At 43.6% G+C, this 18896-nt stretch overlaps 1 protein-coding gene and 1 long non-coding RNA gene across 2 annotated transcripts; both read right to left on the bottom strand.

The window, feature by feature from the left end:
- Positions 1-8509: 8509 nt before the first annotated feature.
- On the bottom strand, positions 8510-9865 carry LOC146729908 (uncharacterized). The gene is made up of 2 exons (XM_085494542.1): positions 9574-9865; positions 8510-8756 (listed from the first exon to the last, which is right to left on the bottom strand). The coding sequence occupies exons 1-2, from the start codon at positions 9825-9827 to the stop codon at positions 8519-8521; spliced, it is 492 nt and encodes a 163-aa protein (XP_085350668.1). The 5' UTR covers positions 9828-9865; the 3' UTR covers positions 8510-8518.
- Positions 9866-10082: 217 nt separating this feature from the next.
- On the bottom strand, positions 10083-18813 carry LOC146729907 (uncharacterized). Its single transcript, XR_014927840.1, has 2 exons — positions 18623-18813; positions 10083-10142 (listed from the first exon to the last, which is right to left on the bottom strand). It is a non-coding gene; the product is annotated as an uncharacterized LOC146729907 (long non-coding RNA).
- Between the last annotated feature and the right edge of the window lie 83 nt (positions 18814-18896).

Genomic DNA, 18896 nt, shown 5'->3' with positions numbered 1-18896 from the left:
TACTGTATACACTCATGTGACTGCACTCAAGTCACTGAGTAAACTCTCATTTTGTGCTTGAAACAGTCACATTAAGGTTGAACACTTAAATCAGTTTAAAGTAGAAACCTATAAACTTATAAACGCAAATACCCAGAATTTATTTTTTTTGCAATATAGTGTACCTACCAGTAAATATAAGGATATTTATGGGGAAAAAAAAAAAAAAAAAAGTCGCCAGCCTAATTTTCAAGAAAATATTGCAGCCATATTGTCAGTACATTTGTATTACAATGTATAATGTTTTTGCTATGGCTTCCTATGGCAGAGATATTATGCCATATCTCAGATTGTAGGCCAGTAGAAATCATATATTGTTAATGATTGGCCACTTTGTTGATCTAAATTAAATCTAGGTGTCAAAAAAACCTGTTTTCTTCAACATTGAGAAGTCATCAGCCTTATAGCATCACAGCCTTATAGCATCACAGAAATACAGGTTAGGTTTCTGATAATGATACAATCACAACCTGTATACCATTTATTTCAAAAACTACTCCAGTAAAAATACAGCGGTAAAAAACAGAAATTTAATTGTTTCTCAAAATACATAACAGTAACACACAAATAATGCTATTTCATAGGAGCAAGGAACAATAGCTCGAGTGCATAATATTACATAATAAACCAATTCACATTGTCATGTGATTTATGACCAACTTTCTCAAAAATTAAGAGTTGGCTTCTACCTTTTCCAGTGTTTTGCTATTTTTCCAGTGGGGGGGGGGGATTGTTGACAATGGGTGATTCATAGTAAGTAGACACAGCCCTAGGAGACGACGGTGGAATGCAGTGCTTTCTGCTTAACAAATACCTACATTTCAATTCTTTTAATTGAGCACGCATAATTAGATAATAAAATTTAAAATGTCAGTTCATTTCCTGGTCACTGACCTATGTTAGGAGAATGCGGTTGTTGCATCTTTCAATTTAAAAGTTTTGTGTCATATTTCTTTCAAACGAAATGATGGCCCAACATTTTGCCTATACCGTATTTGTTCCATTAGAAGCGCATTTTGCACTTGGATAAATAACCTTTTCACCACCAGACTCTCTCGTCCCAATTATTCTGCCTTTTTTTTTATATTCTTTAAATTTTCCTCGAAATGAATCCTAATTTTGGATCCAACAGACAAAATTTGAGTAAATTTTCAGTTTTTACTAAAACAAATTTGGCTATTTTTTGTCCCAATCTTCTGAAGGAAAGTGCAGACTACAAACAGGATTATTTTTGTGAATTTGTGATGAAAAAAAGAAACTGGTGGCGAAAAGATTAAAGTATGACTTATTTTGACCAAAGATATACTTCTGTCATTTCCATAAGTTTATGCTAATGGTTCAAATATGGTATTTTTTTGTAAAATTTTGGACATTTTTTTGACATAATTTCCTCTTGGCTACAGCTCTTGATATATATTTTAGAAAAATGTGAAAACAATTTATGCAGGTTTTGTTTTGTGAATGAAGACAACAGTTGACATCGATGCTCAGTGGATTCATGTTATTTGGACACAGAGAAGTAAGAAGTGACTTTAGGGTAGTGTCAGGTTTTGGTGGTGGTGGGAGGTGGGGTCCAGGTCTTGTAAAAGTAAAATCAACGAATGTCCTACACCAGCCCTTAATTGATAAACAGGAGAAACCATTTTGACTATTAAATGAACAATTTAACGAGATTACAGTAGAAACTGATTGATTAGTTTAGAGTACATCCTGGAATGTGCAAACTTTTTATGAATATAAATTGTAATACTGTAAAATACTTTATTTTCTCTTTGAATTAATTTTCGCTATTTTCTCTGAAGGAATGATTCAGTGAAAATAAAATCCAGCAAGTATAACTTATATATTTTACATTCCACTCATTGAAAATCAGTGAAAATAAATTCCATACAAAACACCCCAAAACACTTTTCAGCGAAAATTAATTCCAGCTAAAATAATGTATTTCACAGTACCTCAGGTCACTTTCTTGACCTTTGAATGTCACATCCTGGTACATTCATTAGTATCAAAATCAAAAATGATTTTTTTTATTGATATTTCAGCAAAATTTCATGGACTTGATTCCTTTTTTGTCTACTTGAGTAAAATACTTCTGTTAGGAGCAAAAAAAAACATTAAAATGACCTACTGTGAAATACTTTATTTTGGCTGGAATTAATTTTCCCTGTAAAGACTTTATGGGTGTTTTGTATGGAATTTATTTTCACTGATTTTTGACAAGTTGAATATAAAGTATAGGAAAAAAGGTATAATCGCTGGATTTTATTTTCACTGAATCATTCCTTCAGCGAAAATAGCGAAAATTAATTCCAAGCGAAAATAAAGTATTTTACAGTAATTGTCCAAGTTTGTGATGATGTCATACTAACAAAAGCACCAGGATGTGTGACCTTTAGGGGGTCATGAAAGTGGACTATAAAAATGAAATAAATAGGATAATTTTCACATATTATCTTATATGAATATAAGGTTATTACGAGGATACCGAAAAGTATGCACGAAGACAGTACAGTGAGAGTATCCACCGACGCGCAGCAGAGGTTGATGCAGTGGCGTACTGTGCGAGTGCGTTTATGTTTACCCAATCAAACTTTTACAAGTTTTGTGTGACGCCATTGATCAGAGCAGGTTCCAATTATGGAATAAACTCCTTAACACAGATCACTGTACAGCCTTACATGCTACAACCTTTTCACCACCAGTTCTCTCTTTATCTCACAAATTGACAAAATAGTCCCGTTTGTCTGCACTATCTTTCAAAAGATTTGCACAAAAATACCAAATCTTTTGAGTAAAAAATAAAAATTGATTCAAATTTTGTCTTCTGGCTCCAAAATTAGGGCTCATTTCCAGAAGTATTACAGAATTTTAGAAAAAAGTACAGAATAATTTGGGCAAGAAAGTCTAGTGGTGAAAATGTTAAATCAATACACAGACAATATAATCCCGTTTATATATTCTGTTTATTTACAAATTGTACTTCACACGTTACAGATAATACACTCACTAATAATCTGGAAATCTCAAACCAAATAGATTTGGAAGTCAGAACAATCATATAAGTTTACATAACATTAGGATAAAATAAAATACTAGTATCGAAGAAAAAAAAAATAAACGCAAATGAATATATATCATCCTACTGTAAACTGCTTTATTTTCACGAGCGAAAAATTTTCATGAATTCAGAGTACGTGAAAATCATGAAATTTGTAGCAATGACAATTTCTTTTGGGTCCTGTGACCTGAGTGCTATGACTTTCGCATCATTTCGTTGTCACAAAAGACAAAATATCCGGTAAGCGTCAAAATTACAAGCAGTGAAACATAAGCAGTTTACAGTACACAGCGTTGGAACCAATGGCTTTACAGCGACTTAAAAGTGTATTTTTCATCATTTTTTTCAATTCATGTAATTACGAGGTAAAATGACCTTTGTGTTATCAAGTACATACATTGTGAACATAGTTTAAAAGCATGAAAATGAATTCAAAAAAAACAAAAACATTTCAAGTTATTGGCATGCCATTATTACAACTATAATCTATGTGACCTGATACTAAATGTGCGTTCAATGAAGACACATTTTGTGAGTGCTTCATACAATTTTTGACCAAACGTTTCGTCATTTGCGAAAGTTGTGTTATGACTCACCAACATACCAAAATGGCGGAAAGGTTTACTCATCTGGTATTAAAACAAAGGTCAGTTTGGCTTGATATTACACGCACTAAAGAAAAATATGTTAAAAGTGTTACTTGCGTCTCTTTAACAAATTATACCCATATGACTTTCGGACACTTCAAAGAAATGCAAACTCATACGAAACTATTTTTCGCACAAGAATAATTTTTTATAAAGCAAGTCAATTCAAACACAGTCAGCTGGCATGCAAGTGATAATCAAATAAATGTGACTAATCCCTCGGTAGATATTTACTATATGGGGGCAGCCATCTTGAATATGGTTTAAAAACCAATTAAGTCAAATAACAGGTTTTTCAGATTCCTACAGAGAAAAAATACAAAACTTTCACACCCAAATGATCATATATAATTTTAAGCCCATATTTTTGTTTTTTTGGCGTGTAAAATCCCATGCATATGAACACCAGATTACACGAAGAACACTTTCCTGGGGTATTTGAAACCAAAATTATCATTTAAGACTAATTATTTTTTCACTAATTAGCTTCTTACCATTGACAGATAATTTTGGTTTCAAATAACCCAGGAAAGTGTTCCAGGTTTTTATGTCATTTTGTGTTCATATACAAAAGAATTTTTCAAACAAAAACAATGAATTCAGATGAATTTGTTGGCTTAATATTAATTACCCCAACAGATCATTTGATTGTGAATGCTTGGTATTTTTTTCCCTGATTTGTAGGAATCTGAAAACCTTGTTGTGCTTTCTTTAGTTTCAAGACATACTCAAGATGGCTGCCCCATATAGTAATATTGGTAAATTGATTGCATTTATTTTATTATCACTTGTACGCCAGCTGACTGTGTATTCAAAGTTACACACTGTAATTATTCATAAAGTGCTATTAGGATCTTGGGACTATTTAAGTATCACTATATTCGGTCTGAATTTGTATAAATCCTAAGAAATATCGCCGTCAATTGTCAGCATGTCTAAATGCTAGCCATCAATTAGGCTACCCATTTTTGTATTCTAAGAGACACAATACATGTGAATTCACAAAGATTTGATTCTGATCTGAATTACTGCCATCAACAGTAATTCAAATCCTTGTTTTTTTCTACATTTGAATTCACAAAGATTTGATTCTGATCTGAATTACTACCATCAACAGTAATTCAAATCCTTGTTTTTTTCTACATGTGAATTCACAAAGATTTGATTCTGACCTGAATTACTGCCATCAACAGTAATTCAAATCCTTGTTTTTTTTCTACATTTGAATTCACAAAGATTTGATTCTGATCTGAATTACTACCATCAACAGTAATTCAAATCCTTGTTTTTTTCTACATGTGAATTCACAAAGATTTGATTCTGTTTTGAATTACTGCCATCAGCAGTAATTCAGATATTTATTTTTTCTACATGTGAATTCACAAAGATTTGATTCTGATCTGAATTACTGCCATCAACAGTAATTCAGATATTTGTTTTTTCTACATGTGAATTCACAAAGATTTGATTCTGATCTGAATTACTGCCATCAGCAGTAAGTCAGATATTTGTCTTTTCTACATGTGAATTCACAAAGATTTGATTCTGATCTGAATTACTGCCATCAGCAGTAATTCAGATATTTGTTTTTTCTACATGTGAATTCACAAAGATTTGATTCTGATCTGAATTACTGCCATCAGCAGTAAGTCAGATATTTGTCTTTTCTACATGTGAATTCACAAAGATTTGATTCTGATTTGAATTACTGCCACCAGTAGTAATTCAGATGTTTTCTTTTTTCTACATGTGAATTCAAAGATTTGATTCTGATCTGAATTACTACCATCAACAGTAATTCAAATCCTTGTTTTTTTTCTACATTTGAATTCACAAAGATTTGATTCTGATCTGAATTACTACCATCAACAGTAATTCAAATCCTTGTTTTTTTCTACATGTGAATTCACAAAGATTTGATTCTGATCTGAATTACTACCATCAACAGTAATTCAAATCCTTGTTTTTTTCTACATGTGAATTCACAAAGATTTGATTCTGATCTGAATTACTACCATCAACAGTAATTCAAATCCTTGTTTTTTTTCTACATGTGAATTTACAAAGATTTGATTCTGATTTGAATTACTGCCATCAACAGTAATTCAAATCTTTGTTTTTTTCTACATGTGAATTCACAAAGATTTGATTCTACAGTAATTCAGATATTTGTTTTCTCTTTTCTACATACGAGTTCACAAAGATTTGATTCTGATTTGAATTACTTTCACCAGCAGTAATTCAAATCCTTCTTTTCTTTTCTCTGGCAATGCTCACAAATTCAGACTATCCCATACTTCACATAATAGTCCAAAGAACCCAATAAGTGCAACTTTAAAACAACAAAGTCAAAATGACTTTGATCTAATTTCATTCTTATGAAAGCCCAAAACTCATATAGGTAAATTTATATCAGCAAAATAGTTTACAATATTATTCGACACAGGTCTTCCCAGAATGCCACAGAACGTCATCAATAACGAAAAGGAATAACATTTTACAGGGAAACACTGAGTCATGTGCCATTGGATCCAAACATCAATTCTCACTTCAAATCACTAAAATTAAAATATATAAAATAACTCACCCTGACGATGTTACTCCACTACTCACTTGTAAATAGTATAATCATGTCTGAAGAAATAACTGGTCAAACCATTTGGGGAGAGGTGAGGTGGAGTGGGGTGAGGTGCAAGAAAAAATAAACATAATTGTAAAACCATAATCCAAGTATTTATGAACATTACTGGAAAACAGAGAAAATAATATTTATTAGTTATAGATAATTTAATAAAAATCTAAAAGGATATGCAAATTTTGCGATTCAACGCATTCCCAAAAATTATGCATAAAACAAAGTATGTAGACAACAACGTATTCTCGGGGGCGGAGCTACATCATAGAATGTTCTACGTTTCTATCACATGCACCACTGTACCATGTACATGTATTTCTATGGGCTCTGCACGAGCTGCTGTGGAACGCCGGTCGAAGAGCCGGTAAAAACAGCACAAACTGAAGTTCAATTTAAACGCGAACAACAAAATATATAGATATATGTTGCACACGTAGGGGTTATCTCAAATCCAGTTTTCTGAGTTTTTCGACCTCTCAAGATGGTTGCCAGACGGTGAAAATGCCCGGATGTTCGCTCCCGAGAATACAACGAAAGTTTTTGAAAAATATTGTTATGCATATAAATTATACATATTACCACTTGTGACATTTGTTGACAGTTGTCAATATCTGAAACCTGATATTTTGCAGGTTATTGAATATCATAAACACTATGTAAATTATTATACATATTATGTAGCATTTGATGCTTCTCTGTTCGAGAATACAGCACTACCACACCATGAGGCATTATCAAACGATTAGGGGATAAGCCTGATATTAAAGGTCAGTACATTACAATTTATGCGTAAATTAATTAACATCCAAGCTGACATTGCCTTTGCATAAAAACTTAAAGCAGTCTTAAAGCAAGTATAATTGTCAACTTATTCTTAGTAGTATTTACCAATGTTATTAATATAGGATAAATTGAGACGATTACTCTGCACAGCAATCTAAGTTAGTTCAAGCCAAGCTTGCTAAATGTTAAACTATAATCAAACCAAACTCTATTCACTCAAATATAACACTTAATTAACAGTCAATATTGGCAAAATTAATAAAATATGTAAATATGAAGTAATATGACATAAGCAAAACAACTAAAGAATAAACCAATAAAAACAAAAAGTTTTGATTAATAAAGTTGATTTCTTCATATATGTGATTAGTTTTACTATTTGTAAATTTTGTAAAAACCAAATCATTTTAATTTGTAACAATTTTTAGAAGACCCATAACAGGAGGAAACTGTGGATAATATATTCGTAATCCATTCCTTTGATTAAATGGTTTAAAGAGCCTTATCAAATTTTAATTTTTACTTCTGAAAAACTGTTATTAATGTTTCACCATTTTCAAAAAAGTGATAAATTGAAAATAGATATTGGAACATGCAAAAGCTGAAGATAAACATTGACTGAATATTACATTTTCATAATTTTTGACATTTATTGTAGGTTTATAACTGTATATGGCCACCAAAAGAAAGAAAATATGAATTTAGTTCAATGGTGAATTAAAAGAAAAACAAAAAACCATAAATTCAGTTGCTATATTTTCTTGATATAGGCACAAAATTGATTAAAATTGATTATAATAATTTTTCTGGATGTTGAAATGATTAACTGATTCGCAAATGTTAAGTCATGAATAAAAGCAAATTCAAATAAAGATATAATAGAATTCAGACATGTTTTGAATTACAATTCAATTCCATTGGTTGTCCTATCAATAATGAGATAAATTTAGTGGAAAATAACAATTGGCAGGCAAAAGCACACTCTCCCTGGTCAAACTAGTGGGGGCGCTCCATGGCGACTACCTAGCTTAGTGATAAAAGACTGTGAAGGAGAACAGCAAAAGCATGGTGACTACCTAGCTTAGTGATAACAGACTGTGAAGGAGAATAGCAAAAGAAATAATTTATGTTGAGGTGAACATTTCACTAGAAATCACATTTTTTTAAAGTCTGCACGAAAAAAAAATCGAGAAGAGAAAATAAGTTGCATGTCAAAAGCAAAAATCTAGAGTAAGTTGCGAAAACGAAAATTTTTTTCACGAGTCATCAAATTATATACGAGTTGGAAACGTTTCCAAAGTGAAGAAAATTTAAATTTAAAAAAAATTAAATTTAAATTTTCTTCACTTTGATTTATTCTCGTTCAAAATGAGTCTGCACGTGGTCTTCAAACGCGTCCTGATCACACGAGTCTTTCGGGAACTGTTTGCGACACATCGGACATACTCGTCCAAAGTGACTCTGTACGTGCTGCTCAAATGTATCAGAAGGACACGAAGGAGGAAAGAGAAGATTGCATTCTGGGCACCATCTAGCAGCCCTGTCAGCGGAAAATTCTTGCGCATCGTGGAATTCAGTAGCAACGTCATCTCTAAAAGATAATAAAGACAATAATTAATGGATCAGTCAGGTTTTCAAGACATCTTGGTGGCAACTAGATTTCTCAAGTTCATCTGATTTTTATGAAATTTTAAACTTCACAATATTATACAAATAGCACTAACAACAATAAAATTTGCCGAAACTTATCAACACTCGTTCAAATGTTCAAAAGCCAAATTTTCCCCTAAACGTGGTAAGCTATGTCACCAACATTGCCATGTTCAAGGTTTGGACGTTACATGTGAACACTTTTCAATGTTTTTCTTGGCTGCAGAAGCACTACAAAAATAGAAACCTGTCAATATAATTTCATGATTATAGTATAATTAATGTGCCAAACAATGGTAAACATGGTAAAAGCACACATGTACATGTACGTTGAAATTGACAACTCATTGCACGCTAACGTAGAAATCGACAACCCCCTGCACATGTTAAGGCTGTACAAGGGCAATGGGACGAAACCTTTTTAAAACGAATGAGAATTAGGATGAAAATAAATTGGGACGAATGTGTTTGGATGAATATAAATTGGGAGAAATTGACTGTGAATTCTCGGATATCCTCATAATAAACTGAAGCCAAACAAAATAAGAGAGGTCAGAAATACTTTTTTATAAAATTAGAAGTTTAGAACTGTTTCAGATTTACCAATTTTTTGACTCCACCACTTTTGTGTTTGGGTCTATGGCAGTAATATGTAAAAGTTTAATAACCATTTTTCTTATTTACGAAGTAAGTTACAAGTAAGATTTAAATCTCCAAGGATTACTAATGCATCTTACTGATGAGTTAGAAATTTGTACCTTTCTTCAGGAACGTGCCCGTCAACTTGTATTGTGACCGTTTCTTGTGGAGTCACAGCGTCGGGTTCATCATACACATCACTGTCACTCTGATCAGCTGCATCAGCAGCGGTACGTGTTTCGTTCTTGACAGCAGCTAGTTTGGCTTGTGGTAATACAGTCGGACGCATTGGTGGCAGTAAGGGAGCGGATGTCGCTGCAGCTCCAAAGCACTCTGGTAGCAGGTCTGGTGTTGTTGGTGGCACCATTGGCATCACGTAACCAGGGCGTGGGCGCGGTGGTGGGATTGGTGGTGGGATAGATCGGGGACTGTGCATATTGTAGTGGATTCCCCTAGTTACTACTTCGTGTTGTCTACCTAACTCTCTTGCTTCGTCAACATACGGGTTTATAAACATGTTTTCAAAAGGATTGGCTGCTGGGGCGTTGTTGTTATTGATGCTTTCTGGCATTCTCAGTGACATGTTAGAATTCTCAACCTGTTTTAGCAGACTCACATATGCTTCATCTTTGTCTTGTTTTTCTTTAATTTCTCTCTTCAATTCTTCTCTCAGAAGCATTGTCTCTTCCTGATGAAATACAAGAAATTAACAAAAATGTATTAATTAACAACAAAATAATAAAGCTGCACCATTCAGTCTCACCAGTCAGATCTGAGGGGTCATTGCCCTTATGACTTAGCTGTGTGGTGTGGATCAGCTTGAACAGGCTTTATGCTCTCTGTACATAATAAGTTTGGTTATTAAGCATACATGTCAGGTGGCCGAGGGGGAGACATGCTGTGACGTGAAACTAGGTGATTAGGTGCTGTATATGAGGATCGGTTGGAGTCACATAGTATTAACCCTTCCATATAGATGATGTCATTAACTAATGCCACACATTGCTGTCTGGTGATATTTCAAGGGAAACCTGGAAAACCCACGGATTGTACCAATGAATTATGGGACACTATTGTTTATGTTGTTTACTATGTTAATCTATCTTTTGTTATCCATTGTAATTTTAATCCAGAAAGCAAATTTGGTGTGAGCTTAGGCTTAAATAGAGAAGCCCAAGATGTATATTGCTTTTTGATCCAGATTGGTGTGTCCTCTGGGTCCAGAGTGGTGTGTCCTCTGGGTCCAGAGTGGTATATGTCCTCTGGGTCCAGAGTGGTGTGTCCTCTGAGTCCAGAGTGGTGTGTCCTCTGGGTCCAGAGTGGTGTGTCCTCTGGGTCCAGAGTGGTGTGTCCTCTGGGTCAAGAGTGGTGTGTCCTCTGGGTGCAGAGTGGTGTGTCCTCTGGGTGCAGAGTGGTGTGTCCTCTGGGTGCAGAGTGGTGTGTCCTATGGGTGCAGAGTTGTGTGTCCTCTGGGTCCAGAGTGGTGTGTCCTCTGGGTCCAGAGTGGTGTGTCCTATGGGTGCAGAGTTGTGTGTCCTCTGGGTCCAGAGTGGTGTGTCCTCTGGGTCCAGAGTGGTGTGTCCTCTGGGTCTAGAGTGGTGTGTCCTCTGGGTCCAGAGTGGTGTGTCCTATGGGTGCAGAGTTGTGTGTCCTCTGGGTCCAGAGTGGTGTGTCCTCTGGGTCCAGAGTGGTGTGTCCTATGGGTCCAGAGTTGTGTGTCCTCTGGATCCGGAGTGGTGTGTCCTCTGGGTCCAGAGTGGTGTGTCCTCTGGGTCCAGAGTGGTGTGTCCTCTGGGTCCAGAGTGGTGTGTCCTATGGGTGCGGAGTGGTGTGTCCTCTGGGTCCAGAGTGATGTGTCCTCTGGGTCCAGAGTGGTGTGTCCTCTGGGTCCAGAGTGGTGTGTCCTATGGGTGCAGAGTTGTGTGTCCTATGGGTGCAGAGTGGTGTGTCCTCTGGGTCCAGAGTGGTGTGTCCTCTGGGTCCAGAGTGGTGTGTCCTATGGGTCCAGAGTGGTGTGTCCTCTGGGTCCAGAGTGGTGTGTCTTCTGGGTCCAGAGTGGTGTGTCCTCTGGGTCCAGAGTGGTGTGTCCTCTGGGTCCAGAGTGGTGTGTCCTCTGGGTCCAGAGTGGTGTGTCCTCTGGGTCCAGAGTGGTGTGTCCTCTGGGTCCAGAGTGGTGTGTCCTCTGGGTCCAGAGTGGTGTGTCCTCTGGGTCCAGAGTGGTGTGTCCTCTGGTCCAGAGTGGTGTGTCCTCTGGGTCCAGAGTGGTGTGTCCTCTGGGTCCAGAGTGGTGTGTCTTCTGGGTCCAGAGTGGTGTGTCCTCTGGGTCCAGAGTGGTGTGTCCTATGGGTGCAGAGTTGTGTGTCCTCTGGGTCCAGAGTGGTGTGTCCTCTGGGTCCAGAGTGGTGTGTCCTATGGGTCCGGAGTTGTGTGTCCTCTGGGTCCGGAGTGGTGTGTCCTCTGGGTCCAGAGTGGTGTGTCCTCTGGGTCCGGAGTGGTGTGTCCTATGGGTGCGGAGTGGTGTGTCCTCTGGGTCCAGAGTGATGTGTCCTCTGGGTCCAGAGTGGTGTGTCCTCTGGGTCCAGAGTGGTGTGTCCTATGGGTGCAGAGTGGTGTGTCCTCTGGGTCCAGAGTGGTGTGTCCTCTGGGTCCAGAGTGGTGTGTCTTATGGGTCCAGAGTGATGTGTCCTCTGGGTCCAGAGTGGTGTGTCTTCTGGGTCCAGAGTGGTGTGTCCTCTGGGTCCAGAGTGGTGTGTCCTCTGGGTCCAGAGTGGTGTGTCCTCTGGGTCCAGAGTGGTGTGTCCTCTGGGTCCAGAGTGGTGTGTCCTCTGGGTCCAGAGTGGTGTGTCCTCTGGGTCCAGAGTGGTGTGTCCTCTGGGTCCAGAGTGGTGTGTCCTCTGGGTCCAGAGTGGTGTGTCCTCTGGGTCCAGAGTGGTGTGTCCTCTGGGTCCAGAGTGGTGTGTCCTCTGGGTCCAGAGTGGTGTGTCCTCTGGGTCCAGAGTGGTGTGTCCTCTGGGTCCAGAGTGGTGTGTCCTCTGGGTGCAGAGTGGTGTGTCCTCTGGGTGCAGAGTGGTGTGTTCTCTGGGTCCAGAGTGGTGTGTCCTCTGGGTCCAGAGTGGTGTGTCCTATGGGTCCGGAGTTGTGTGTCCTCTGGGTGCAGAGTGGTGTGTCCTCTGGGTGCAGAGTGGTGTGTTCTCTGGGTCCAGAGTTGTGTGTCCTCTGGGTCCAGAGTGGTGTGTCCTCTGGGTCCAGAGTGGTGTGTCCTATGGGTGCAGAGTTGTGTGTCCTCTGGGTCCAGAGTGGTGTGTCCTCTGGGTCCAGAGTGGTGTGTCCTCTGGGTCTAGAGTGGTGTGTCCTCTGGGTCCAGAGTGGTGTGTCCTATGGGTGCAGAGTTGTGTGTCCTCTGGGTTCAGAGTGGTGTGTCCTCTGGGTCCAGAGTGGTGTGTCCTATGGGTCCAGAGTTGTGTGTCCTCTGGGTCCGGAGTGGTGTGTCCTCTGGGTCCAGAGTGGTGTGTCCTCTGGGTCCAGAGTGGTGTGTCCTCTGGGTCCAGAGTGGTGTGTCCTATGGGTGCGGAGTGGTGTGTCCTCTGGGTCCAGAGTGATGTGTCCTCTGGGTCCAGAGTGGTGTGTCCTCTGGGTCCAGAGTGGTGTGTCCTATGGGTGCAGAGTTGTGTGTCCTCTGGGTGCAGAGTGGTGTGTCCTCTGGGTCCAGAGTGGTGTGTCCTCTGGGTCCAGAGTGGTGTGTCCTATGGGTCCAGAGTGGTGTGTCCTCTGGGTCCAGAGTGGTGTGTCTTCTGGGTCCAGAGTGGTGTGTCCTCTGGGTCCAGAGTGGTGTGTCCTCTGGGTCCAGAGTGGTGTCCTCTGGGTCCAGAGTGGTGTGTCCTCTGGGTCCAGAGTGGTGTGTCCTCTGGGTCCAGAGTGGTGTGTCCTCTGGGTCCAGAGTGGTGTGTCCTCTGGTCCAGAGTGGTGTGTCCTCTGGGTCCAGAGTGGTGTGTCCTCTGGGTCCAGAGTGGTGTGTCTTCTGGGTCCAGAGTGGTGTGTCCTCTGGGTCCAGAGTGGTGTGTCCTATGGGTGCAGAGTTGTGTGTCCTCTGGGTCCAGAGTGGTGTGTCCTCTGGGTCCAGAGTGGTGTGTCCTATGGGTCCGGAGTTGTGTGTCCTCTGGGTCCGGAGTGGTGTGTCCTCTGGGTCCGGAGTGGTGTGTCCTCTGGGTCCGGAGTGGTGTGTCCTATGGGTGCGGAGTGGTGTGTCCTCTGGGTCCAGAGTGATGTGTCCTCTGGGTCCAGAGTGGTGTGTCCTCTGGGTCCAGAGTGGTGTGTCCTATGGGTGCAGAGTGGTGTGTCCTCTGGGTCCAGAGTGGTGTGTCCTCTGGGTCCAGAGTGGTGTCTCTTATGGGTCCAGAGTGGTGTGTCCTCTGGGTCCAGAGTGGTGTGTCTTCTGGGTCCAGAGTGGTGTGTCCTCTGGGTCCAGAGTGGTGTGTCCTCTGGGTCCAGAGTGGTGTGTCCTCTGGGTCCAGAGTGGTGTGTCCTCTGGGTCCAGAGTGGTGTGTCCTCTGGGTCCAGAGTGGTGTGTCCTCTGGGTCCAGAGTGGTGTGTCCTCTGGGTCCAGAGTGGTGTGTCCTCTGGGTCCAGAGTGGTGTGTCCTCTGGGTCCAGAGTGGTGTGTCCTCTGGGTCCAGAGTGGTGTGTCCTCTGGGTCCAGAGTGGTGTGTCCTCTGGGTCCAGAGTGGTGTGTCCTCTGGGTCCAGAGTGGTGTGTCCTCTGGGTCCAGAGTGGTGTGTCCTCTGGGTGCAGAGTGGTGTGTTCTCTGGGTCCAGAGTGGTGTGTCCTATGGGTCCAGAGTGGTGTGTCCTCTGGGTCCAGAGTGGTGTGTCCTCTGGGTCCAGAGTGGTGTGTCCTCTGGGTCCAGAGTGGTGTGTCCTCTGGGTCCAGAGTGGTGTGTCCTCTGGGTCCAGAGTGGTGTGTCCTCTGGGTCCAGAGTGGTGTGTCCTCTGGGTCCAGAGTGGTGTATCCTCTGGGTCCAGAGTGGTGTATCCTCTGGGTCCAGAGTGGTGTGTCCTATGGGTGCAGAGTTGTGTGTCCTCTGGGTGCAGAGTGGTGTGTTCTCTGGGTCCAGAGTGGTGTGTCCTCTGGGTCCAGAGTGGTGTGTCTTATGGGTCCAGAGTGGTGTGTCCTCTGGGTCCAGAGTGGTGTGTCCTCTGGGTCCAGAGTGGTGTGTCCTCTGGGTCCAGAGTGGTGTGTCCTCTGGGTCCAGAGTGGTGTGTCCTCTGGGTCCAGAGTGGTGTGTCCTCTGGGTCCAGAGTGGTGTGTCCTCTGGGTCCAGAGTGGTGTGTCCTCTGGGTCCAGAGTGGTGTGTCCTCTGGGTCCAGAGTGGTGTGTCCTCTGGGTGCAGTGGTGTGTCCTCTGGGTCCAGAGTGGTGTGTCCTCTGGGTCCAGAGTGGTGTGTCCTATGGGTCCAGAGTTGTGTGTCCTCTGGGTCCAGAGTGGTGTGTCCTCTGGGTCCAGAGTGGTGTCCTCTGGGTCCAGAGTGGTGTGTCCTCTGGGTCCAGAGTGGTGTGTCCTCTGGGTCCAGAGTGGTGTGTCCTCTGGGTCCAGAGTGGTGTGTCCTCTGGGTCCAGAGTGGTGTGTCCTCTGGTCCAGAGTGGTGTGTCCTCTGGGTCCAGAGTGGTGTGTCCTCTGGGTCCAGAGTGGTGTGTCTTCTGGGTCCAGAGTGGTGTGTCCTCTGGGTCCAGAGTGGTGTGTCCTATGGGTGCAGAGTTGTGTGTCCTCTGGGTCCAGAGTGGTGTGTCCTCTGGGTCCAGAGTGGTGTGTCCTATGGGTCCGGAGTTGTGTGTCCTCTGGGTCCGGAGTGGTGTGTCCTCTGGGTCCAGAGTGGTGTGTCCTCTGGGTCCGGAGTGGTGTGTCCTATGGGTGCGGAGTGGTGTGTCCTCTGGGTCCAGAGTGATGTGTCCTCTGGGTCCAGAGTGGTGTGTCCTCTGGGTCCAGAGTGGTGTGTCCTATGGGTGCAGAGTGGTGTGTCCTCTGGGTCCAGAGTGGTGTGTCCTCTGGGTCCAGAGTGGTGTCTCTTATGGGTCCAGAGTGGTGTGTCCTCTGGGTCCAGAGTGGTGTGTCTTCTGGGTCCAGAGTGGTGTGTCCTCTGGGTCCAGAGTGGTGTGTCCTCTGGGTCCAGAGTGGTGTGTCCTCTGGGTCCAGAGTGGTGTGTCCTCTGGGTCCAGAGTGGTGTGTCCTCTGGGTCCAGAGTGGTGTGTCCTCTGGGTCCAGAGTGGTGTGTCCTCTGGGTCCAGAGTGGTGTGTCCTCTGGGTCCAGAGTGGTGTGTCCTCTGGGTCCAGAGTGGTGTGTCCTCTGGGTCCAGAGTGGTGTGTCCTCTGGGTCCAGAGTGGTGTGTCCTCTGGGTCCAGAGTGGTGTGTCCTCTGGGTCCAGAGTGGTGTGTCCTCTGGGTCCAGAGTGGTGTGTCCTCTGGGTGCAGAGTGGTGTGTTCTCTGGGTCCTGAGTGGTGTGTCCTATGGGTCCAGAGTGGTGTGTCCTCTGGGTCCAGAGTGGTGTGTCCTCTGGGTCCAGAGTGGTGTGTCCTCTGGGTCCAGAGTGGTGTGTCCTCTGGGTCCAGAGTGGTGTGTCCTCTGGGTCCAGAGTGGTGTGTCCTCTGGGTCCAGAGTGGTGTGTCCTCTGGGTCCAGAGTGGTGTGTCCTCTGGGTCCAGAGTGGTGTGTCCTCTGGGTCCAGAGTGGTGTATCCTCTGGGTCCAGAGTGGTGTATCCTCTGGGTGCAGAGTGGTGTGTCCTATGGGTGCAGAGTTGTGTGTCCTCTGGGTGCAGAGTGGTGTGTTCTCTGGGTCCAGAGTGGTGTGTCTTATGGGTCCAGAGTGGTGTGTCCTCTGGGTCCAGAGTGGTGTGTCCTCTGGGTCCAGAGTGGTGTGTCCTCTGGGTCCATAGTGGTGTGTCCTCTGGGTCCAGAGTGGTGTGTCCTCTGGGTCCAGAGTGGTGTGTCCTCTGGGTCCAGAGTGGTGTGTCCTCTGGGTCCAGAGTGGTGTGTCCTCTGGGTCCAGAGTGGTGTGTCCTCTGGGTCCAGAGTGGTGTGTCCTCTGGGTCCAGAGTGGTGTGTCCTCTGGGTGCAGTGGTGTGTCCTCTGGGTCCAGAGTGGTGTGTCCTCTGGGTCCAGAGTGGTGTGTCTTCTGGGTGCAGAGTGGTGTGTCTTCTGGGTGCAGAGTGGTGTGTCCTCTGGGTCCAGAGTGGTGTGTCCTCTGGGTCCAGAGTGGTGTGTCCTCTGGGTCCAGAGTGGTGTGTCCTCTGGGTGCAGAGTGGTGTGTCCTCTGGGTGCAGAGTGGTGTGTCCTCTGGGTCCAGAGTGGTGTGTCCTCTGGGTCCAGAGTGGTGTGTCCTCTGGGTCCAGAGTGGTGTGTCCTCTGGGTCCAGAGTGGTGTGTCCTCTGGGTCCAGAGTGGTGTGTCCTCTGGGTCCAGAGTGGTGTGTCCTCTGGGTCCAGAGTGGTGTGTCCTCTGGGTCCAGAGTGGTGTGTCCTCTGGGTCCAGAGTGGTGTGTCCTCTGGGTCCAGAGTGGTGTATCCTCTGGGTCCAGAGTGGTGTATCCTCTGGGTCCAGAGTGGTGTGTCCTATGGGTGCAGAGTTGTGTGTCCTCTGGGTGCAGAGTGGTGTGTTCTCTGGGTCCAGAGTGGTGTGTCCTCTGGGTCCAGAGTGGTGTGTCTTATGGGTCCAGAGTGGTGTGTCCTCTGGGTCCAGAGTGGTGTGTCCTCTGGGTCCAGAGTGGTGTGTCCTCTGGGTCCAGAGTGGTGTGTCCTCTGGGTCCAGAGTGGTGTGTCCTCTGGGTTCAGAGTGGTGTGTCCTCTGGGTCCAGAGTGGTGTGTCCTCTGGGTCCAGAGTGGTGTGTCCTCTGGGTCCAGAGTGGTGTGTCCTCTGGGTCCAGAGTGGTGTGTCCTCTGGGTCCAGAGTGGTGTGTCCTCTGGGTGCAGTGGTGTGTCCTCTGGGTCCAGAGTGGTGTGTCCTCTGGGTCCAGAGTGGTGTGTCCTCTGGGTCCAGAGTGGTGTGTCTTCTGGGTGCAGAGTGGTGTGTCCTCTGGTGCAGAGTGGTGTGTCCTCTGGGTCCAGAGTGGTGTGTCCTCTGGGTCCAGAGTGGTGTGTCCTCTGGGTCCAGAGTGGTGTGTCCTCTGGGTGCAGAGTGGTGTGTCCTCTGGGTGCAGAGTGGTGTGTCCTCTGGGTCCAGAGTGGTGTGTCCTCTGGGTGCAGAGTGGTGTGTCCTCTGGGTCCAGAGTGGTGTGTCCTCTGGGTCCAGAGTGGTGTGTCCTCTGGGTCCAGAGTGGTGTGTCCTCTGGGTCCAGAGTGGTGTGTCCTCTGGGTCCAGAGTGGTGTGTCCTCTGGGTCCAGAGTGGTGTGTCCTCTGGGTCCAGAGTGGTGTGTCCTCTGGGTCCAGAGTGGTGTGTCCTCTGGGTCCAGAGTGGTGTGTCCTCTGGGTCCAGAGTGGTGTGTCCTCTGCGTCCAGAGTGGTGTGTCCTCTGGGTCCAGAGTGGTGTGTCCTCTGGGTCCAGAGTGGTGTGTCCTCTGGGTCCAGAGTGGTGTGTCCTCTGGGTCCAGAGTGGTGTGTCCTCTGGGTCCAGAGTGGTGTGTCCTCTGCGTCCAGAGTGGTGTGTCCTCTGCGTCCAGAGTGGTGTGCGATGCAACTAATTATGTTAATTTCCATGATGCAACAGGTGATCTTACTAAAGGTTTTGAAAATGAAATTTGATAAAATGAAATTCACTTTATAAACAAAGAAGGCCTCAAAATAAGAAATCAGGTGCTACAACAGTTCAGTTTGTGATTTCAGAGGTCACAGCCACATAGAATCTTGAATTTGTCTTGAATACTGGATAATACTTTATTTTAGCTGGAATTATTTTTCGCTGAAAAGACTTTTTGGGTGTTTTGTATTGAATTTATTTTCACTGATTTTTGATGAGCTGAATGTAAAATAAAAGAAAAGATGTATATTCACTGGAATTTACTTTCGCTGAAAATTGCAAAAAAATTCCAAGCGAAAATAAAGTATTTTACAGTACTTCTCCCTTCAGCAGTCACCAAGGAACCCAACTTGACTTTGGGGATTCCATTTTGACCAATGTCCTAACAAAATCAGTCCTATAGAGAATGCAGTATAAGAACCCCAACCCGGTTGAATACTTGTGTCTTACCTCCTGTGCTTCATTTTGTCTCTTAGCCTCCTTAATTTTCTTTTTCAGTTCATTCAATTCCTTCTCAGCATCTGCAAATCGCTACACCGAATCCTGGTATTTTCCATCCAATTCCAAGACTTTCATTTCTGTTTTTTCCATATTTGCACATTCTTCTTTCATAGTACTTTTTGGAGTCAGAAGTTGCCCATCAGAAACACTGAGAATGAAGAGGAGGGAGTAGGTAGATTTACTATGCAAAATGTGTTTCTTTCACTTTGTTTTGAACTGGATT

Source organism: Saccoglossus kowalevskii, chromosome 20 (assembly GCF_978046115.1).
Source record: "Saccoglossus kowalevskii chromosome 20, keSacKowa6.1, whole genome shotgun sequence".
Taxonomy (NCBI): Eukaryota; Metazoa; Hemichordata; class Enteropneusta; family Harrimaniidae; genus Saccoglossus; species Saccoglossus kowalevskii.
Note: the sequence above shows the minus strand (reverse complement) of the source record. Positions and strands in the feature narration are given on the sequence as shown.